Here is a 24,020-nt window from a genome sequence, read left to right as displayed (position 1 = left end):
TCTCGGGGCGGCGTTGCTTTACGGCAGCGCGGCGCTCCAGGCCGCGGGATCCGCCGGGATGAAGCAGAAAAGGAAAAATGGGAAAGGTAAAAAAAGATAAAAAAGAAACCTGAGGGGCTGGAGCGCGTCCGGGGGAGGGAAGGGAGCTGAGCACGGGCGGCTGAGGGAGCTGGAGGTGCTTAGCGTGGAGAAAAGGAGGCTGAGACTCTCTGCCAGGACGGGGCTCGCAGGGGCGGCGTGAGGGGAAACGTGAGGGGAAACGTGAGGGGAGAGCTGGAAAACACCAAGAATTTCCTCCTTTAAAAGTCTCTCCAGCCTTGGAACAGCTTCCTGGGGCAGAGCTGGAGCCCCCATTCCCAGAGGGATTTAAAATCCCCGCGGATGAGGCGCTCGGGTCACTCCTGGCCTTGGCCCCCCTCTCCTGAGGCGATTTTCCAACCCCAGCCAGGAATTCCCGCTGGTGCCAAACAGCGAAAATCTCATTTTTTTTTTCCCCCTCTGTGAAAAACGAGGTTCACATGATTTTTATAGAATTTAAAAGTTTAATAAAAAAACAATTAGGAGAAAAAATAAAGTATTTAAATACGGCCGGGTGTCTCTGTATTCACCTCACTGACAAAAGATTGTCCCTTAAAAACAGAACCCTGCTACATATCCATAAATTCTCATACATATTCATACATTCTTCTTAGGATCTTTGGTGTTCTTCTGTTTAGTTTTCTCTTGCCCCCTTCCCAGTAGATCAATCCTCTTGGCCCCATTGAGATTTACATTCTTTGATACCAGAAATGCAATAAATTCTGAACACAAAAGTGTTCTGGTCACTGCTGTCTTCATCTGGATTTACAAAAGGAAAAAGAAAATGTCTCCAGCTGTTTTTTTCAGTCTTTGGGTTGTACAGACAAAAGCAGTTTTTTGTTTTAATGCTGTGTCATAGCTTAAGATCTATGTATTGTACCACTATTTCTAAGTTTCATCAAAAACAGAAATAAAGAAAACTCTGTTAATACTGTTGGAGTCTGAGGTACAGAGTGTGTGCCCTTGTTTTTAATATTTAGTTCTAAGATTCAAGGAAACACTGGATTTCATAGAATATGAAGTTCATGAGCAGGTTTTCATGGTGATACATGAGAACAAATGCTAAAGTTAGATAAGAAAGGTAGGTGTGTAGATTAGAAAGTTTTTTAAATCACTGGGTGAAAAAGTAGTTTAGAGAACAGGAGACAAGATGGAGGATTTAGGGTGTTATTCCTTGTCCCTTCTTTCTTCTTCGTGTTCTTCTCCTAGAGGTTTTTGGGTAATAGTCAGTGATTGGATAGAAAATGCCGCAGTGCATCACAGAGGTGATGGGACATTGGGTCATTAAGAAAAATAATATACATGTGTATTGTTAATTGGGTAAAAATAGGTATAAAGATAAAAGAACTGCGTAGTTCGGGGCCATTTTGTGCATCAGACACGAAGTGAGCCACAAGGCCTTGTTTGTACCATCAGAAGAAAGAAATGTGCCAAATTGCAAAGATTAACCTTGTAACCAGTCTGGAGAGACCTGGTAAGTTTTGTAAAGATCCTTCAATAAAGACAAGAAACAAGATTCTAACGAGCTCGGGAGTTTTCTTCGAATCATAAGGACTGAGATAAGTGGGACTCCCCACGAGGGAGGATCCCAGAAGAATTCAGCCCAGAGGAGGCTGAGAGAATAGAGAAAAGTTGTATCCACAGAGAATTCAGCCCAAAGGAGGCAAGGAGAGAGAAATAACAAACACAACAAAAATTTCCATTCTTATCCACATCCATTTTAATGCTTGTGAGAAGCCAGCAGTATAAAATGTGTCTCTAACAGCTCTGTTTGTGGCAGGGGAGCTGAGCCAGGCCGAGCTGATGGTGATGACCATCGCTGACATCATCCAGCAGCTGCTGGAGGCGCAGGAGCAGGGGAAGGATGTGGATCTCAACAAGTGAGTGCCTCTGGAGCCGATCCCCGCGGGATGGGCTCGTCCCGCTGACATTTCCAGCTTCTCTCACATTTCCTGCTGGTAAAAACACCAAGATCTCCAAATTCTGGGCTCTTTTGCTGCCCAGTCTCAAATGGGTGGCATTGCTCAAAAAATCCGAGAAACTCTCATTGTTTTTTTTTATTTTCTCCCATCCCTCACTATTCCCAAATCCATTGGGGAAAGGAAACGTTAATACAGAAATAATATTAAATCACTTTTTTTAGCAATGTGTCACCCCCAAATTTATCTACAGAAACTTCTTTTTTTCTTCCTATTTGTGGAGGAAGAAAACCTGAATTTGTTGTTTACAGGAATTTCTTCCTCCTTTATTTATGTGAAGTAAGAAAACCTGAATTTCTTATTTATAGAAATTTCTTTTCCCTTTATTTATGTGGAGTAAGAAAACCTGAGTTTGTTGTTTATAGAAATTTCTTCCTTTATTTATTTGGAGTAAGAAGGTCTGAATTTAATTTTTATAGAAATTTCTTCTCCCTTTATTTATGTGGAGTAAGAAAACCTGAATTTGTTGTTTATAATTTTTTTTTCCTTTATTTATTTGGAATAAGAAAACCTGAATTTGTTGTTTACAGGAATTTCTTCCTCCTTTATTTATGTGCAGTAAAACAACTGAGTTTGTTATTTATAGAAATTTCTCCTCTCTTTATTTATGTGGAGGAAGAAAACCTGAATTTGTTGTTTACAGAAATTTTTTTCCTTTATTTATTTGGAAAAAGAAAACCTGAATTTTTTGTTCACAGGAATTTCTTCCTTCTTTATTTATGTGGAGTAAGAAAGCCTGAATTTTTTCTTTACAGGAATTTCTTCCTCCTTTATTTATGAGGAGGAAGAAAACCTGAATTTCTTATTTATAGAAATTTCTCCTCCCTTTTTTTATGTAGAGTAAGAAAATCTGAATTTGTTGTGTATAGAGATTTCTTCCTCTTTTCTTTACATGGAGTAAGAAAACCTGAAATTTTTATTTATAGAAATTTCTACTCCCTTTATATGGAGTAAGAAAATCTGAATTTGTTGTTTATAATTTTTTTTTCCTTTATTTATTTGGAGTAAGAAAACCTGAATTTGTTGTTCACAGGAATTTCTTCCTCATTTATTTATGAGGAGGAAGAAAACCTGAATTTGTTGTTTATAAAAATTTCTTCCTTTATTTATTTGGAGTAAGAAAACCTGAATTTGTTGTCCACAGGAATTTCTTCCTCCTTTATTTACATGAAGTAAGAAAACCTGAATTTCTTATTTATAAAAATTTCTTATTTTATTTATTTGGAAAAAGAAAACCTGAATTTTTTGTCCACAGGAATTTCTTCCTCCTTTATTTATGTGGAGCAAGAAAACATGAATTTGTTGTTTATAGAAATTTCTTTATTTATTTGGAAAAAGAAAACCTGAGTTTTCCCCCCTTTTTCCACTCGATTGGCAGAACTGTGAACTTTTTCCTGGAAAAAAAAAATTCAAGGAATTGCCTTGGAGACCAACTCAGCCACAGGCTGGGTGTGCAAGGGTTAAACACACTAATTAATCACCACCAGGAATTAAAACTAATTAATTAATCAGGAGTTTCCCCTGAAAATGGACAAGGACAAACCTTGCCTGCACAGGGTTGGGATAAAACCAAATCTGGAGGGAAAACGCACAGAAAAAATGTAAAAATGGGCAGTTTTGGGTTCATTTTTGGCATTTTGCCTTTTATCACTTCTGCCTGGGTCTCTGTGGGGCTGCTGGAAATGAGGGCTGATTTTGGGGTGCTTTTGGGGTGCTTTTGGGGTGATTTTGGGGTGTTTTTGTGTTCCAGGCTGAAGACCAAGACCTCAGCCAAGTACGGGCTGTCGGCGCAGCCACGGCTGGTCGACATCATCGCGGCCGTTCCTCCGCAGTTCCGGAAGGTTCTGCTCCCAAAGCTCAAGGCCAAACCCATCAGGACGGCCAGTGGGGTGAGTGAAAAGTGATTTTTCCCTTTTTTTTTCCCCTCTCACCCTCCCTGCTGCCAGCCCAAAATTTGGGTTTGATTCCTGCCCAAATGCAGGATACGGGGTCGGTTTTCTTTTTTGTGTCCTCGTGGAGGGGAAGGTTCCGTCCTTGGAGGTTTTCCTGTGGTTGCTGCATCCCTGGAAGCGGCCAAGGAAAGGCTGGACAGGGCTTTGGAGCACCCTGGGGTGGTGGGAAGTGTCAGGGCTGGGATTTTGGGTCTTTTCAACCCAAAATAATCCTGAGATTTTTCTGAGGGAAAAGGGGAATTGTGTCCGTGGCCCTGCCAGGGACATTTCAGCAGAGCAATTGATCCAAGGCAGTGTAAAACACCTGATTCTTATGAGCAGACCCAAATTTATACTGAAACCACCTGATTCTTGTGATCAGAGCCAAATTTACAATAAAACCACCTGATTCTTCTGATCAGATTCCAATTTATAATAAAATCACCTGATTGTTCTGATCAGACCCAAATTTACACCAAAACCAGCTGATTTTTGTGATCAGACCCAAATTTATAATAAAACCAGCTGATTCTTCATATCAGACCTAAATTTACACCAAAACCACATGATTCTTCTGATCAGAGCCAAATTTACACTGAAACCACCTGATTCTGCTGATCAGACCCAAATTTATAATAAAACCACCTGATTCTTGTGATCAGATTCCAGTTTAAAATAAAACCACTTAATCCTTCATATCAGATCCGAATTTATAATAAAACCACCTGATTCCTCATATCAACCCCAAATTTACACTAAAACCACCTGATTCTGCTGATCAGACCCAAATTTATAATAAAATCACCTGATTCTTGTGATCAGACCCAAATTTACACTAAAACCACCCGATTCTGCTGATCAGACCCAAATTTATAATAAAACCACCTGATTCTTCATATCAAACCCAAATTTACACAGAATCCACCTGATTCTTGTGATCAGATTCCAGTTTGAAATAAAACCACTTAATCCTTCATATCAGATCCAAATTTATAATAAAACCACCTGATTCTTCATATCAGACTTCAGTTGACACTAAAATCACTGAATTTTTCAGATCAGACCCCAGTTTATACTGAAACCACCTGATTCTTCTGATCAGACCCAAATTTACACCAAAACCACCTGATTCTTCTGATCAGATTCCAATTTATAATAAAATCACCTGATTGTTCTGATCAGACCCAAATTTACACCAAAACCACCTGATTCTTCATATCAAACCCAAATTTACACCAAAACCACCTGATTCTTGTGATCAGACCCAAATTTATAATAAAATCACCTGATTCTTCATATCAAACCCAAATTTACACAAAAATCACCTGATTCTTGTGATCAGACCCAAATTTATACTGAAACCACCTGATTGTTTTGATCAGATTCCAATTTATAATAAAATCACCTGATTTTTCTGATCAGACTCGAATTTACAATAAAACCACCTGATTCTGCTGATCAGACATAAATTTATAATAAAACCACCCAGTTCTTCAGATCCAAATTTACACTCAAATGTGAAAACATTAAGTAATTAAATAATATTTAATAATATATTCAATATTATTTAAAAGGATTAATTAAGGATTCCTATTTCTTGCTGGTTTTGTTTTCCCCTTCATGGGGTTAACCCGAAGATATTTTGGTAGAGGTTAAATAATAATAATAATAATAATAATAATAATAATAATAATAATAATAATAATAATAACAATAATAATAATAATAATAATAATAATAATAATAATAATGCAACAATAACAATAATAATAATAATAAAATAAAGTAAAATAATAAAATTAATTATAATTTATTAATATATTTGACTTAATAAATACATTTTATATTTGATAAATAATAAAAATAATAAAATAATAAAAAAGAAGGCATGAGAATAATAAAATAAATAATAATATGATAAACAATATTTAACTTAATAAATAATGAACTTTAATATTTAATAAGTAATAAGATAAAAAATGCTTGAGAATAATAAATAATAAACAATTTAACTTAATAAAGAATGTAATTTAATGTTTAATAAACAATAAAAAGAATATATAAGAATAATTAATAATAAATAATAGCAAAATACAGTAATATATAATAAATGATAATAGAAAAATATAATATATAATAAATAGCAATGAATAAATAATAATAAAATATATATAATGAAAGGTGTAATGTAAGCTAGAATATAGTATATATTATGTAATATACACGTAATAAAAATTAAATAAATTACATTAATTGAATAAGTAATATTAATTAAGTAATAATATTAGGTAAATAAGTACAATTATCCCCAAAAGGATGCCCCAGCAGCCCCAGCCCTGCAGGAAACTGTTGGATTTTGGTGATTTCAGCGGGAATTTCTGCGATTTCTCCGGCAGATCGCCGTGGTGGCCGTGATGTGCAAACCCCACCGCTGCCCCCACATCAACTTCACGGGCAACATCTGCGTGTGAGTATGGGCAGCCAGATGTGCCAGATGTGCCAGATGTGCCAGATGTGCCCGGGCTGGCCCCCAGGGGCTGCTCCAGGGGGGAAGGAGCTCCGGAGGGGAATGTTCTCCTGCTGGAATTGTCCCGGGAGGAGCCGGGAATGAGGGACGGGATCAAAGGGAACAACGGCCTCGAGCTGGGCCAGGGGAGCTTCAGGGTGGATTTGGGGAACAATTCCTGCCTGGAATTCCCCCCCATAGATTTATTGGGGTGATTCAGCCCCATAGATTTATTGGGGTGATTCAGCCCCATGGATTTATTGGGGTGACTTGTCCCCATAGATTTATTGGGGTGACTCAGCCCCATAGATTTATTGGGGTGATTCAGCCCCATAGATTTATTGGGGTGACTCAGCCCCATAGATTTATTGGGGTGACTCAGCCCCACAGATTTATTGGGGTGATTTGGCCCCATAGATTTATCGGGGTGATTCAGCCCCATAGATTTATTGGGGTGATACAGCCCCATAGATTTATTGGGGTGACTCAGCCCCATAGATTTACTGAGGTGATTCAGCCCCATAGATTTATTGGGGTGATTCAGCCCCATAGATTTATTGGGGTGATTTGGCCCCATAGATTTATTGGGGTGACTCAGCCCCATAGATTTATTGGGGTGACTCAGCCCCACAGATTTATTGGGGTGACTCGGCCCCATAGATTTATTGGGGTGACTCGGCCCCATAGATTTATTGGGGTGACTCAGCCCCATAGATTTATTAAAATAAATAATAATTTAAAAATAATAAAAAATAATAAAAAATAATTAAAATTATCAATATATTTTAATTAAATATCATAATTAATAAATAATTTATTTTAATTAAAATGTTAATTTCTTAACGACCAGCTGGGATTTGCATCCCTGACCAGGCTGGAATGACGGAGCTGCCAAAAACCTCCTGGAATTGGCTCAGTTTTATTCCAAATTACAAAATTTGAATAAACTTGAATTTGAAATTTGAATTGAAAACTTGAATTTGAAATTTGTAAACTTGAATTTGAAAACCTGAATTTGGAATTATTTGAATTTGAAAACCTGAATTTGAAAACTTGAATGTGAAATTTGAATTCAAAAACCTGAATTTGAAATTTGAAAACTTGAGTTTGGAATTTGAATTTTGAAAACTTGAATTTGAAATTGGAATTGAAAACTTGAATTTTGAAAACTTGAAATTTGAAATTTGAATTTTGAAAACTTGAATTTGAAATTTCAAATTTGAAAACCTAAATTTGAATTTTGAATTTGAAAACCTGAATTTGAAATTTGAATTTTGAAAACTTGAATTTGGAATTTGAATTTGAAATTTAAAATTTGAAAACTTGAATTTGAAATTTGAATTCGAAAACTTGAATTTGAAATTTGAATTTGAAATTTGAAAATTTGAATTTGAAATTTGGAAACTTGAATTTGAAATTTGAAAACCTGAATTTGAAATTTGAATTTGAAAACTTTAATTTGAAATTTAAAAATTTGAATTTGAAATTTGAATTTTGAAAACCTGAGTTTGAAATTTGAATTTGAAAACTTGAATTTGAAATTTGAATTTGAAAACTTGAATTTGAAATTTGAAATTTGAATTTGAAATTTGAAAACTTGAATTTGAGATTTGAATTCAAAAACCTGAATTTGAAATTTGAAAACTTGAATTTGAAATTTGAAATTTGAATTTGAAATTTGAAATTTGAATTTGAAATTGCAATTGAAAACTTGAATTTTGAAAACTTGAAATTTGAAATTTGAATTTTGAAAACTTGAATTTGGAAATTGAAATTTGAAAACCTGAATTTGAAATTTGAATTTGAAAACTTGAATTTGAAATTTGAATTTGAAATTTGAAAACTTGGATTTGAAATTTGAATTCAAAAACCTGAGTTTGAAATTTGAATTTTGAAAACTTGAATTTGAAATTTGAAAATTTGAATTTGAAAATTTGAATTTGGAATTTGAAAACTTGAATTTGACATTTCAATTTTGAAGACCTGAATTTGAAATTTCAAAACTTGAATTTGAAATTTGAAATTTGAAAATTTGAAAATTTGAAATTTGAATTGAAAACTTGAATTTGGAATTTGAATTTGGAAACGATGAATTTATTAACGATGGCAGGTGACTGAGGGAGGAAATAAATCGATTATTCTGGGAAGGAAACCGAGCTGGATTGGTGGAAGTGGGATCTGCTCCATCAGGAAAATTCCCTCTGGAATTTTCCCTCTGGAATTCTCCTCTGAAGGCTGGGAATATTCTGTTTATTCAATAACACATCCCCAAACTCAGGGGAAAAAACGACTCAGCTGAGCTTTCTCACCCTCAAAATATTTAAATTCCCAAAATTTCTGGAGAAATGGGTGGATATCCCAATTTTACATCTCTCCATGCCCAAAAAAATCACAAAAAACACAGAAATTTTGAGATTTTTTTATTTAAAAAAATTTTATTTATTTAAAATAAAAATAAATTTATTTAAAATAAAAATAAATTTATTTAAAAATCAATTTATCTGCCCCAAAATTTTGTGGCTGCTCCCTAAAATAATGTATTATCCCAGAAATATTCATGGATTTTGCTTCCAGGAAATGGATTTTGTTTCTCACTGGGTTGTTTGAGGTGGATTTAGGGATTTGGCCAGGTCTGAGCTGGTTTTTGGAACATCCCATTTTGGTAAAAATGAAATAAAATTAATAAAATTAAATAATAAAAAAAAATTTAAAAATATTAAAATAAAATATTAAAATAAAATATTAAAATAAAAATAAAAATAAAATATTAAAAATAAAAAAAAATAAAATTAAAATAAATAAAAAAATAAAATTCCTTTTCTTTCGCGCTGAGCCCAGCTGGGCTCAGCATTCCCGGATATCACGGAAATCCTTGGAATTCTGAGAGTTTAATCTCTGTTTTCTCTGTTTTTTTAACCCTTCAGGTACTGCCCAGGGGGTCCTGACTCTGATTTTGAATATTCCACCCAGTCCTACACGGGATACGAGGTAGGGATGGGAATTCCAACATTCCTTAAACCCGGCTTTGCCTTAGGCCGGGCTTAATTTTTTGAATTTACAAGAACAAACCCAAAAAAATAAATGCAAAAAAAAAAAAAAAAACCCAAAAAATAAATAAATACCTATAAAACCAAAATTTTATAAATAAAAATATAAAATAAAACCGGATTTTCATGAACTTCAAAGGTTCTGAAGCAGCTCGAGGTCTAGGAGCGAAACTCTTGATTACAATTAAATAATTAAAATTAACGAGTTACAATTAACATAATTAAAATTAACAAAAGTTAAAATTATCCTGTAAGAAGGGTTTTCAAACCCTGGAGCAGAGATGTGGTTTTAATCCTACAGGATTAAGAAAAATATAAATTTTGCTATAAAAATCCCCATTTTTTAGCTGTTAATGGCTGTGAAATGACATTAATTCCCTTTTTTTCTGCAGTGATACCTCCCTGTTATATTTTACATTTCCAAATATTCGATATATTTTATATTTTTATTTTATATATTTTATTTTATATCTAATTTTTTACATTTCCAAAGCGTTTCCCCCCCTGCTGGCTGGAGATTTGTGTCTTTGTGATCGAATTATGACAGATATATAATTTTTTATAATTTTTATTTTTTTATATAATTTTTATATAAATATAATATATAAATATATAAAAATCTATATATATTATATAAATACATATAAATATATAAAAATACATATTTAAATATATAAATTTTTATATAAATTGGTTTTTAACCAAAAAACCCAAAGCTGTGGGAGGGATGTGAACAGGGAAATGAGGTAAAATCCCATTTTTTTGGATTCATTTGGTGAAAATTCCTCTCAAACAGGAATTTTAATTCAGCGATTTTAATTTTGTCTGGTGAAGGAAATAAGGAATAAAAAAATGGGAAGTACCAAGCGAATCCAGGATACAAAATTTTATCAAGAAATGTTATTAATAGGCTTATTATTATTATTATTATTACTATTACTATTACGATTACTATTACGATTACTATTACGATTACTATTACTACTATTACTACCATTATTGCCATTATTACTATTATTATCACTATTATTACTACTATTACTACTATTGCTACGATTATTATTACTTACTATTACTTACTATTACTATTACTTTTTATTATTTTTATTCTTTATTATTCTTTATTATTATTTATTATTATTTATTATTACTATTACTATTGCTATTATTATTACTATTATTACTATTATTGTTGCTATTATTACTACTATTATTACTTATTATTATTATTTATTACTTACTATTACTTTTTATTCTTTTTATTATTTATTCTTTATTATTATTATTATTATTGCTATTGCTATTGCTATTATTACTACTATTACTATTACTATTATTGCTATTATTATTACTATTATTATTACTATTATTATTACTATTATTATTACTTATTATTACTTACTATTACTTTTAATTCTTTTTATTCTTTATTCTTTGTTCTTTATAATTCTTTATTATTACTATTACTATTGCTATTATTACCATTATTATTACTATTATTATTACTATTATTATTACTATTATTATTACTTGCTATTATTATTACTTATTATTACTTACTATTACTTTTTATTCTTTTTATTCTTTATTCTTTGTTCTTTATAATTCTTTATTATTACTATTACTATTACTATTGCTATTATTACTATTATTATTACTATTATTATTACTATTATTATTATTATTGCTATTATTATTACATACTATTATTATTACTTATTATTACTTTTTATTATTTTTGCTATTTATTATTCTTTATTATTATTATTATTATTTTTATTATTGCTATTGCTATTGCTATTATTACTACTTTTACTATTACTGTTATTACTATTATTTTACTTATTATTACTTATTGTTACTTACTATTACTGTTATTCTTTTTATTATTTATTATTTATTGCTATTTATTACTATTACTATTACTATTACTATTACTATTACTACAATTATTACTACTATTACTACTATTTATTATTATTAATAGCTGGGGATAGGAAAAATGAGTTTTTGAGGGATTTCAGTTGAAGAAGTTTAATTTAGGGAATATTTGAAGCCCAGACTGAGTCTAGAGGATGCTGCTGGAGTAATTTGTAAAAACACTTTGTGATTTTTATAACACTCTTCTGACTCACTGCTAAAAAACTGAGGTTTTTAGCTGTTGGGGAACACTAAAAATTGAATAATTTTGGTGTTTTTAGGCCATCTGAGGGGAAAAATGTTGTTTCTTTTTAAGAATTTAAGGAGCCAAATTCACATTTACAATTTCACAATTTTACAGAGTCTCGGTTTGCGGGTTTGGAAGCTTTGGGTCAGTCAGGATTTAAAGTTTTCAGCAGGCTGAAAGTTGGATTTTGTTCTTTTGTGCTGTTTTGGGGGGAAAAATGGTTTCTAAAATGAGATTTTTTTGTGTTTTTTCAGCCAACATCCATGAGGGCCATCCGGGCTCGGTACGATCCTTACCTCCAGACGAGGCACAGAGTGGAGCAGGTACATTTCTACATTTTCCCTCAGGATTAAAAATAAAAATAAATTAAAATTAAAATTAAAATTAAAATTAAAATTAAAATTAAAATTAAAATTAAAAAAAAAGAGAGAATTATTTCAATTTTTTTTAATATTTATTATAAATATATACAATTTATATATCAAAATATATGTAATTTTTCTATAAATATAATATATAAATATATATAAATTTTTATATATTCTATAAATACATATAAATATATAAAAATACACATTTAAATATATAAATTAATATATAAATATAATATATATATATAATTTATACATATATTTATTTATATTAAATGTTCAATTTTCCCACTCTCATTTCCATTCAATAAGTGGTGAGTTTTGAACCTCTCCTGAGATCTCTCCTGTGCAGAATTTTTAAATAATTTTGATAATTTTTAATAATTCCAAAATAATAAATACACAAATAAATAAGCCAATAGATAAATAAATAAAAATTCCAAAGTAATAATAAGATTTTTAATAATAATTTATTTTTATTTTTTATAAATTTGTTAAATAATTTATAAATGATTTTTAATAGTAATTCCAAAATTGCTTTATTTGGGTGTTTCTTGGAGAGCTGGATGTGAAAAGTTTCTGGGTCCTGTTGAGCTGTGATCAATTAAATTAATATTAATTTAAATAATAAATAATAACACTTATTTGCTTAATTATAATTTATTTATTTTTTTATTATATGCATCTCTTTATCTCCAAATCCATTGGAAAATTCTCCATGAATTCAGTCTTTTTCTCCCTGGAGATTTTAAGGAGAGTTTGTTCTACATGGATTGAAGGAGATTCAAGGAGGTTTAATTTGACTTTTTGGCCAAATTTGAGTTATTTCCAACTGGAACCAGCAACCCAAATAATTCTGATTTTTCAGGAAAATCCTCCACACTGGCTGAGTTCAATACCTGCACTGAGTAGAGTTAAAAAGTAAAAAAAAGAGTAAAAAAATAGAGGAAAAAAAATGACTTTTGAGGGGTTTTTTTGCAAGTTGGTTATAAAAAACCCATACGAAAACATTAATTTCTCATCGATAAAACAACAAAAGAAGGAAACACAGCACAAGAAAATCAACAAATCTCTAGATAAATCCTCGACTGATGTTTTTTTTCCCCTGATATTTTTAATTTCCCAGCTGAAGCAGCTGGGCCACAGCGTGGACAAAGTGGAATTTATCGTGATGGGTGGGACTTTCATGGCTTTACCTGAGGATTACAGAGATTATTTCATCAGGAACCTGCACGACGCCTTGTCGGGTCACACTTCCAACAGCGTGGCGGAGGCCGTCAGGTGGGGAATTCCTTCTGGACTTTAAATCAATTTATTCTTTGAAAACACCCAGGAAAACTCAATTTTTAATTATTATAAATTTTTAAAATTTTTTTTAATCATATAATTAATTTTTTGGGGGGTAATATCTCATTTTTTAATGCTATTTTTGAAGGGAACGCTCATCTAAGCATATTTTTGGGCACAGAATATTTCTAGCTCTGCAGAGCAGCAGCAAACAGACCCCTGGAAACGCAGGAAAATCCAAATTTTTCCCCCCCCCTGCTCCTGATTTTTTTTTTGGCTTTGCAGCCAGCCCCGTCACGCCTCGTCACCTCGCTCCGGAGTTGTGACGAAGGATTTATTCTTCATTTCTCCCCTGCAGCTGGGGAGGGGGAGCTGGCACGTCAGGAATGACTCAGCCCCGCAGAGCGTCAGCGCTGCCGGCCCCTTCCAGCCCCAAAAATCTCATCATCCATTCACATCCATTCAAATACCGAATTTTCTCTGCTTTTTGGACAACAAAAAGAGAAAACAAACAAAGGTTTGGTGTTTTTGGTGTTGTTGAATAAATGAGCGTCCCCCCCACCTTGGGTGGGTTCGGTTTGCTGCTGCCTTGTGGTGGTGGGTTTTTATTTGTGATGTCGTTGTCAAGAAGTGATTTTAGAGCTGTTCTCTCCCAGGGGAAGGGATTTTAGAACTTTTATCTCCAGCAGAAGTGATTTTAGAACTGTGATTTCAGAACTGTGATTTCAGAACTGTGATTTCAGACCCAATCCTTTGTATCTCAAAGCCGCGACTTAATTTGGTTTTTCCTCTGGAGGGCACCAAACTCTTGGGCTGCTTTTCCTTGCTTTATTTTTTTTTTATTTCCCTTTTCCATTTTTTCCCCACCTCTCGTCGCTCAAAGACCGAACAAAAAGCTCCCTGCTGCTCTTCCCGAGTGGCTTTTATGGAGATAAAATATCAAACAAGTTGGGCAAAGAGTTTCTGAAGGACACAGCTCCTCGGGGAAAGGAAGGTTGCAGGTTGTCCTTTCCAATTACTGCTGTGATTCACGGTGTGGGAAGTCCATTTTTTATTTCTTTTTTTTTTCCCCCCCTTTGCTGCAGGTGTCTTAAGCTGATTTTATATTAAAATAACATTTCAAGCAGCCTGGCCTTTGCTCTGCAGATTAGAAGGGAACTATTTCTGCCAGGGCAATTTTAAACCCCAAAAGGAGCCGGCGGAGTCAGAGCAGACAAAAAAGGCTGCCCTGGCAGCGCGTGGGCTCTTCAGCAGATAAATAAAGGTTTGTTTTAGATTTGTGACATGAAACTGACGCCGAGTGCCGGGTAAATGGAGTTCTGTGGGAGTCGCCCGAGTTGCATTTTCCTGCAGGTTGGAGAAGATGGGTTTGGAGATGAATCAGAGCTGGTGCTTCTTGTGCTGCTGGAGCTGCCCTGTGCGGCTGCAGCCTTGGTTGGGGTGGTCAGTGACACTTGAAATGAGCAGTCAAGGTGGAATTTATTGCTTTTTGTGGTGAGGTTTCAGCTCCTCCACCGATTCCAGCAGAGATTGTCAGGAGTTCTGGGAGTGTTTTCCCTGTTCTCCTCATAATCTCACCGATTCCAGCAGGGGCTGTGAGGAGTTCTGGGAGTGTTTTCCCTGTTCTCCTCATAATCTCACCGATTCCAGCATGGGCTGTGAGAAGTTCTGGGAGTGTTTTCCCTGTTCTGTGCTCAGCAGGGCCCTGGGATCTGCCTCTCTCAGCCCTTGCTCTGATGGAGGTTCTGGACCTTTATTCTTGCTCCAAATGGGATTCTAGACCTTTATTTCTTGGGTAAATCATTATTTAATTTAGATTTTGTGCAGAGGTTCTTTCATGTGGAAAAGGCCCTTCAGCCAGGAAAGGATCTCAGAATCCTGGGAGGTTTCAGCAGAGAATTGTGAAGAGTTCTGGGAGTGTTTTCCCTGTTCTGTGCTCAGCAGGACCCTGGGATCTGCCTCTCTCAACCCTTGCTCTGATGGAGGTTCTGGACCTTTATTCTTTTGTCAAATCATTATTTAATTTAGGTTTTATACAGAGATTTCTTCATGTGGGAAAGGCCCTTTAGCCAGGAAAGAATCTCAGAATCCTGGGAGGTTTCAGCAGAGAATTGTGAGGAGTTCTGGGAGTGTTTTCCGTTTTGTGCTCAGCAGGGCCCTGGGATCTGCCTCTCTCAGCCCTTGCTCCAAATGGGATTCTGGAGGCTTTATTCCTTGGGTAAATAATTTAATTTAGATTTTATGCAGAGATTCTGTCATATGGGAAAGGCCCTTCAGCCAGGATCTCAGAATCTCAGAATCCTGGTGAGGTTTCAGCTCCTTTGCCACCGATTCCAGCAGAGATTGTGAGGAGTTCTGGGAGTGTTTTCCCTGTTTTGTGCTCAGCAGGACCCTGGGATCTGCCTCTCTCAGCCCTTGCTCTGATTGAGGTTCTGGACCTTTATTCTTGCTCCAAATGGGATTCTAGACCTTTATTTCTTGGGTAAATCATTATTTAATTTAGGTTTTGTACAGAGATTCCTTCATGTGGGAAAGGCCTTTCAGCCAGGAAAGGATCTCAGAATCCTGGGAGGTTTCAGCAGAGAATTGTGAAGAGTTCTGGGAGTGTTTTCCCTGTTCTGTGCTCAGCAGGACCCTGGGATCTGCCTCTCTCAATCCTTGCTCTGATTGAGGTTCTGGACCTTTATTCTTTCATCAAATCATTATTTAATTTAGGTTTTATACAGAGATTCCTTCATGTGGGAAAGGCCCTTCAGCCAGGAAAGGATCTCAGAATCCTGGGAGGTTTCAGCAGAGATTGTGAGGAGTTCTGGGAGTGTTTTCCCTGTTCTGTGCTCAGCAGGGCCCTGGGATCTGCCTCTCTCAACCCTTGTTCCAAATGGGAATCTGGACCTTTATTCCTTGGGTAAATCATTATTTAATTTAGGTTTTATGCAGAGAGTCCTTCATATGGGAAAGGCCTTTCAGCCAGGAAAGGATCTCAGAATCCTGGCGTGGTTTGGGTTGGAAGGGACCTTCATTCATCCCATCCCACCCCCTGCCATGGACAGGGACCCCTTCCTGTCTCCCATCTTGCTCCAAACCCCAATTTTCCCCTTTTCTACCCAGCAAAACCGTTTTTTCACCCAACAATTCCCGTTTTTTGTCGCAAACCCGCGCTCCGCTCTGCCGTCGCGGCGGCGGCGGCGCGCCGACCCGACCTGAGGGACCATCAATCTGGCATCCATCCTCCTCCCGACGTAGTTTTCAATTTTCTTCTTGCCATGCTTCGTCTGGATCAGCCCTCTGAGGCCGCTGCTCGCAGCTAATCTGATAAAAAGGATGCGATTCCGTGCGCTTCCCAGCAGAACGGAGCAGAGCCCGCCCTGCAGGTCCAGCCTGTCCCTCGCTCACGGGGACGGCCGCTTCCAGCCAGGATAAAGAAATTATCCCTCAAACCACCTCAGCCCTTGGATTCCAGCTGAAATCCCGAGTTCCCTTCTGCTTTCTCTTGCAGATAAATGCACGAACTCATCGCCCAAAAGTGTGATTTTTTTATTTTTTGGTAAAGATAAACAGGGAAACTTCCAGGCTTTTCACAGGGAGGAAGGAAATTAATGCCCTGAGAAAGCGCTGCTGGGTTTTAATATTTCTGCAGCACCTCCCTTTTGGGGTAATAAACGCTTTTTTAGACCTTTCAGACAGAAATCTTTGCTGGAGGTGCTTGGGTTTGCTTTGAGAAATAGTTTGGCCGAGGAGTGGGTGAAGAATTGCAGAGCCAGGGGGGATCTTTGTTTCTGTGCGCGAGAAGACTGAGAAGTTTTAATTTTTCTCACCGAGAGAGCTCCACTTCGGAATTTCTGGGCCCTTCTGGGTGCCCATCGAGCCGGGCTGTGGGCTTGGAGATAAGCTTCCCTTTTCTTAGGAGCAGGTTTGGAATTATTAAGAATTCTGCAATCGCCGGAGAAGCGCTGCAGGATGGATTTTTTTCTCCCTCTGGAGAATCTTTTCCCCGGGAGCCGCTCCCATCAAGGCCGGGAGTGTTGAGTTGATTGCGGCTGCTTTTTTGCTCTTTGCTGAGGACAATCAGAGCCCGGGAAGGTGTAAAAATGCAGATGCAAATGAGAGTTGCTGCTCCTCTCACCTGACCCGTGAGTCATGAGGGGTGTTGGGCTTATTGAGCTGCCACCGTGAGTCACCGCAGCAGCCGGGAGCTGACTCCTAATGAGGGAACCAGGCCCAAGGAGAGCTTTGGGAGAAAGCAGGGAAATCAGGAATCTGCAGCTCCTGGGACTGCACCAGCAGCTCTGGACTGGGAGAGCTGGGGATGTTCACCTGGTGAGGAGCCAGGGACATCTCCCAGCCCCTTCCAGGACCTCCAGGAGAGCTGGAGAGGGACCTGAGACGAGGGATGGAGGGACAGGATACAGGGAATGGCTTCCCACTGCCAGGGGGCAGGGATGGATGGGATATTGGGAAGGAATTCCTGGCTGTGGCCCTTGGAGAGAATTCCCAGAGCAGCCGAGGCTGCTCCTGGATCCCCTGGAAGTGTCCAAGGCCAGGCTGGAGCAGCCTGATCCAATGGAAGGTGCCTGCAGGTGGTTGGAATTGGGCCATCTTGAAGGTCCCTTCCCACCCCAAACCCTTCCGTGATTTTCACCATTTCCGTGATTTCAGCATCTTGAGAGCCACAGGAGTAATTGATCATTTTTATCTTCGTGTTTTGGGTTGCCTGATATCTGATAAGGCTGCGTGTGACCAAGTAAGGAGATGCAGTTCAGGTGTCTGGTGCACCTGACACTGGTGAGACAACATCCAGGAGCAGAGCAGACACAAATATTCCCAAAACAGATCCAATCAGCCCCTCAAAAAGCTCATTTCCCACCTTAAATCCCAGAACTCTGAGCAGCCATTGCTGCACTTGATTCCTCCTGGAGCAACTGCAGCTCCCGACTCCACCTTTTCCTCGGATTTCCATCGATTGCCGGTGCCAGGAGTCCTTTTGTGTTCCAGCATTATCTGTGTCCCCCCTGGAGCTGGGGAGCAGTTATCCACAATTATCCCGGTGGGGAGGGAAGTTCCCTTCAGCTATCCCAGAAGCCGGATTGATTTTTTTTTGGGAAGAGGACAAATCCGAGCTCTGCTGAAGCAGAGGACACGGGTTGTAAATGATCAGAGTTTAGGATTAATCCACGGAGGGAGAATGGCAAAGCCCGAGCCCTGGCAGTTCCTGCAGTGCTTGGTTCAGGATGTGGAGCTCCAGATTCCTTTTTAAATCCCAGCTGGAAATCGGAGGAGGCCGGATCAGAGCAGTGACAAATGTGCTTTGTGTGACTTATCAGATGGTGGGGTTTGTGTTGTGTGTGAAAGGAAAATTGCTTGGAGGATGACGGATCAGAGAGGTTCTGGGGTCTGGGGATCCTCAGATCCCACCTGGATGTGATCCTGAACCTGCTGGTGGCCGCGTGGTCTCCAGAGGCCTCTTCCAACCCCCGCCATTCCCAAATTCCCAGGTTAATTTCGGACACCAGCGATTCTCCTGGCGGAAGCTGCGGTTGCTCCAGGGAATCGTGGTGGCTGGAGGCAGAGGGCAGGGATAGATGGGATTTAGGGAAGGAATTCTTGGCTGTGAGGCTGGCACAGAATTCCCGGAGAAGCTGTGGCTGCCCCTGGGTCCCAGGAAGTGTCCAAGGCCAGGCTGGAGTAACCTGGGATAGGGGAAGGTGTTGGGGCTGGAACTGGATGAGCTTTGGGGTCCTTTCCCACCCAAACCAGTCTGGAATTCTCTGATTTTTTTTTATTTTTTTTTTTGAAGGTTCACAACTCAGCAATGCCTGAATTTGCTTTTCAATACTGAGGAACAAACCTGCTTTTAAAAAAACAGTGCTTTATAAAGTTAAAGCCTGATCTGAATTCCCCCAAATAAGACTTTTGCACCTTTTCTGGGAGACAGGTTCCTGCAGGGAAGCCTGGGCTTGTTCTTGCTGCATTTTAACCAAAATTCAGCCTTTTTGCTCGGCTTTTGGGGCACTCTGAAACCCGTGGGGTAACGGACGAGCGCGTTGAGCCCGTGCCTGTATTCCACTGACCCCGGAGCGAGAAACCCTCCTGGCCAGGGGTCAGAGCAAACCCATTTCACCTCCTGCCTCCTGCAGGCAGGGAAGAAGCTGCCCTGCAATTCCAGGGCTCCGTTGCCATACGGAGCTCGTTCCGCTAATGTCTCTTAATTGAGCTTGCCGAGTGCTAATTGTGACTCCAGCGAGAAAAAACAAGCCGGGCTTTGACTCACTCTGCAGTGATTCATGCTGTTCTCCTTTCATCTACCTTGACCCTCTGCTCCAGGTGACCCCTTCCACAGCAGGCAGCTCCTCGCCCTTCAGCTGCCACGGCTCACCCCGGGGCAAATCCGTGGAATTCTGGGGAGGAGAGCGATTGAAGGAGCTCCTTCTCTGCCCCGGGGGGAGTGGGAAATTAAAAATTGCCGGGCTTTGACAGTCAGCTCCCACCCCTCGCCCTGCCATAATGAGTGGGTGCAGTGACAGGGAGGCTCTTGAAGCTCCAAATTGCCGGGTTCAGCTCCAATTCCAGCTCTGTTTCCAGCGGCAATTTTGGGATGTGGGGACTCACCGGCCCCGTGTCCCCTCCTGGCAGGAGGAAGGGAATAGGGAGAGGCGGCGGCGTTGGAAATTGCCGTGGCTGGATCCATCGGAGCTTGTCTGTCAAATCCCTCCGGACATCCCAGCGGGCCAGGCAGGAGATAAGTGGCTGTTGTTTTAGTGCCAGATCGTTTACAGCAGAAAATCTGCCTAAATTTCCTTTTGTTCCCAGAGATTTGGAGCCTAGCTCCTAATAATTCTGGGAAGACAGACAGGTTTTCTTTGTTTCCAGCTTCGGATGTGGTGAGGCACTGGCACAGGTTTCCCAGGGAGGCTGCGGTTCCTCATCCCTGGAAGTGCCCCAGACCTGCGGTTGTGGAAGGTGCCAAGGTTGGAATGGGATGAGCTTTGAGGTCCCTTCCCACCCAAACCATTTGATATTTCCCATTAAAACCTGTTTGTCACCAAGTGTTTAATCCCTAAATACCTTCGTGAGTTTTGCAGAATTTAGGGAATTTTACCCCAAAGCTGTCTGGCCTTTGTTGCCCTCGGTGCTGCTGATTTCCTGCTGCGTTTTCCAACTTTTAACTGCTGGAGTTGATGTTATTTGGAAGCTCTCTAAGCAAAAAGTCATTTCATCAGATCCTAATCTCATGACGGGGAGCTTTCCATTTCCTTCCTCAGCTGTGGCATGGGATTGCTTATCCCGTTATCTGCCCCTGTGAAACATTCCAACTCGGAACCAAACACGCGAGGAAGCCAAACCCACACTTGTGGCCCCGTGAAGTTGTGTGGTTTTGGGTTTTCCGAGAGGGATGCTGGAACCAAACCCATCTTCCTCCAAGGATTCCCAGGCGTTTCCTGAGGAATTGGAGCCGCCCCAAAATCAGCGATATTCATAAAGCCGCGTTTTATCCCGCGCCGCTGCAAACAGCACCGGCCTTAGCGGTCATGACATTGTCAGAGCTAAATAATGAATTTCCCTGCTTCTTCCTGTAGGTTTTCAGCAAATTACTGCTGAACACCTGCCAGAGGGAATTCTTTGCTCGCTTTCGCCGCCGTGCCTGTGTAATTTGGCAGAGCACCACGAGTTCTCCGGTGACCCGCGCTAAAACGTTAATGGTGGGATGGGATCCGAGTGGCCAGCTGGGGTGGGTGCCTGGAGATGGAGCTTTATCCAGGGCTTGGCCACCTGTGGGAGTCTGAACCCGGCCCGGCAATCACGCACTCGTAATTCCCATCCTGCCGCTGATCCAGAGGTGATGTTGGAGAGAGAACGGGGTCATGCGCACAAATGAGATTTTGGGGTGAATCCCCTCATCCTTGACACCACCCTTGGGTGAATCCCCTTGTTCACACCACCCTTGGGTGAATCCCCTCATCATTGACACCACCCTTGGGTGAATCCCCTTGTTCACACCACCCTTGGGTGAATCCCCACGTTGTTGACACCACCCTTGGGTGAATCCCCTCATCCTTTACACCACCCTTGGGTGAATCCCCTCGTCCTTTACACCACCCTTGGGTGAATCCCCTCATCATTGACACCACCCTTGGGTGAATCCCCTGATCGTTCACACCACCCTTGGGTGAATCCCCTTGTTCACACCACCCTTGGGTGAATCCCATTATCATGGACACCACCCTTGGGTGAATCCCTTCGTTGTTCACACCACCCTTGGGTGAATCCCCTCATCATTGACACCACCCTTGGGTGAATCCCCTTGTTCACACCACCCTTGGGTGAATCCCCTTGTTGTTTACACCACCCTTGGGTGAATCCCCTCATCCTTTACACCACCCTTGGGTGAATCCCCTCATCGTTGACACCACCCTTGGGTGAATCCCCTCGTCCTTTACACCACCCTTGGGTGAATCCCCTCATCGTTCACACCACCCTTGGGTGAATCCCCTCGTCATTGACACCACCCTTGGGTGAATCCCCTCATCGTTCACACCACCCTTGGGTGAATCCCCTCATTGTTCACACCACCCTTGGGTGAATCCCCTCATCACTGACACCACCCTTGGGTGAATCCCGTCGTGGTTCACCCCATCCTGCAGCTCACAGGAGCAGCCGCTGCCGTATTCTGATTTTCCGAGCAGGCACCAACTCGAACATCACCAATTTCTCTGAGCCGCAGAAGGACGCGAGCGATCCAAACCCATCATCCCATGCCCTGCGGCGCTGCCGGGGGACCCGCGCTCCCCTTCTCCCGCAGAGATTGCTTTGCAGCCCCGATGAAAACGAGCTGGTGAAACGGGGAGATGTGGTTTATGGTTCCCTCAGCTGTGCTCTGCTCGCCTCATTGACGCTGTAAACCCAGAGCCGCCGCCTTTCAACGGCGCTAAATTAATTTGAAAGAAAACTCATTTTCTGGTGACATGGTGGGCGCAATCGGTGCGGAACGGGGGAAAAAAACACACACACACACAAAAAAACGGGTTTAATTTTCATACTTTTCCGGGAGGGTGTCGGGGTTTTGCTGCGGCAGAGCAGGGGCTGTTTGGTTTGAAATACGCGTGGCAGCGGGAGTCCTGCGCTTCTCACGGCTCAGAAGTTCGGGAAGTTGGGATGCTCAAAAGCTGGAGGGTGTTTGTGCAGCCTTGGTTTGCTCACCCTCTGTCTGGGGTGTGCGGTGACCTCGTTTTTTAACTCTCTCTGCACGACCTTGGCCTGCTCCATCTGCGGAGACGGTCGGCGCGCTGCTCTGAAAATTCGGAAATCGGTGGGAATTGGTTCCCTGGGTGAAAATAATCTCCCTTTTTTTCCCTCTGGCAGCTCTGGGGTGAGGTGTGGGTTTAGCTGGCGGGTTCAGAGCTCGGCTTGGGTGTTCCTGGGTGCCTGAGGAACCCTTGGAGGAGGTGAAATCAGCGGGGAGGGATCCAGCTCCTGCTGTGATTGTCGGGGAGGTGAGAGGATCCCACCCCAAGGAGGGACAGGAGGAGTTTCCACCTCCAGCTCCCATTTCTGGCTCCTTGAGCTCCTCCAATCCTTGCTTTATGGAAGATCCTCCTGCACCTTCCAGTCTCTGGTTCACTTCTCTTTTCCAGACCATGGAATCATGGAATAATTCAGTTTAGAAAGGACCTCTGAGGTCATGAAGTCCAGCCAGCAGCACTAAACCACGTCCCAAGTGCCACATCCATGTTTTTGGGCACTTCAGGCATGGTGACTCCACCGCTGCCCTGGGCAGCTCATTCCAACCCTTCTAGGGATGAAATTATTCCCAATATCCCATCGAAACCACCTCTGGCACATCTTGAGGCCGTTCCCTGTCATCCCATCCCTTGTTCCTTGGCAGGAGAGGCCAGCACCCACAATCCCTGCTTTTCCCCGCCTCGGGGAAGACACGGGCGGTCGCTCACCTTTGGATTTCTCCTCTCTGTGTATTTCTGATTAAAATCCGGGTTCTGCCCTTTGAGGAGGGGTTTTATCCGTGACAGGAATTATTTCACCTCCGCCCATCCCGGGAAGTTTCTCCTCGGGACAACACACGGTCCCTGGAGCGGTGAGGGATGGCTGTGCCCGAGGACGATGCAGCAGCTGAAAGCTGAAATCATCTCCCAAACAATGACTCAACCACCGTTAAAAGTTGAGTAAAATCATAAAATCGGCTTGGCCAGGGCCTTGAAGCTCATCTCCTTCCAGCCCCGTGCCGAGGAGGAGGAGCTGTGGGCACCTCGGAGCTGCAGGAGGGAGCAAAAGGAGTTCCTGGAGCTGCTGCAGCAAGCCCAGGAGTGTTTTAGGGGGGAAAACGAGGATTTTCACATTTTCCACTTTTTCGAGCGCCATCCTATCGCAGCTTTATAGGTGAGGGACTTGCTTTGGCAGGAGATCAAGATGAGCTAAACCACGGCATCTCCGCTGGCAATTCTGGCTGATGGCTGCTTTTTATTAGTTCTCTTTATAATTTTATGGATACAATTCCTTCGTTTCCTCAAAGCAGCAATCAAGCTGTTTTCCTTCCTCGAGCTAAATGTTTTCTCTGGCGGAGTCAGATGGGGACGAGCTCAGTCTCATTTAAGAGGTGGATAAAGAAACCAAAAGAGCAAAGGGCTGGGCTGGACGCTTGGTT

At 40.3% G+C, this 24,020-nt stretch overlaps 1 protein-coding gene across 3 annotated transcripts in view; it reads left to right on the top strand.

The window, feature by feature from the left end:
• The window catches only part of ELP3 (elongator acetyltransferase complex subunit 3), a 133,545-nt gene continuing 109,525 nt past the window's right edge, over window positions 1–24,020 (top strand). The window contains exons 1-7 of one of the 3 annotated variants that reach the window (XM_058834601.1): window positions 1–86; window positions 1,859–1,958; window positions 3,808–3,946; window positions 6,385–6,455; window positions 9,419–9,482; window positions 11,963–12,031; window positions 13,206–13,360. In XM_058834601.1, coding sequence (XP_058690584.1) covers window positions 59–86; window positions 1,859–1,958; window positions 3,808–3,946; window positions 6,385–6,455; window positions 9,419–9,482; window positions 11,963–12,031; window positions 13,206–13,360 — 626 coding nt within the window. In that variant the 5' untranslated portion in view covers window positions 1–58. Of the gene's footprint in view, window positions 87–1,843; window positions 1,959–3,807; window positions 3,947–6,384; window positions 6,456–9,418; window positions 9,483–11,962; window positions 12,032–13,205; window positions 13,361–24,020 lie in introns of all 3 variants that reach the window. The other 2 variants (XM_058834602.1, XM_058834600.1) reach the window with 2 other exon arrangements.

The sequence above is a fragment of the Poecile atricapillus genome, chromosome 3, assembly GCF_030490865.1.
Source record: "Poecile atricapillus isolate bPoeAtr1 chromosome 3, bPoeAtr1.hap1, whole genome shotgun sequence".
Classification (NCBI taxonomy): domain Eukaryota; kingdom Metazoa; phylum Chordata; class Aves; order Passeriformes; family Paridae; genus Poecile; species Poecile atricapillus.
The sequence above is the reverse complement of the archived record's forward strand: the minus strand, read 5'-3'. Positions and strand labels throughout refer to the sequence as shown.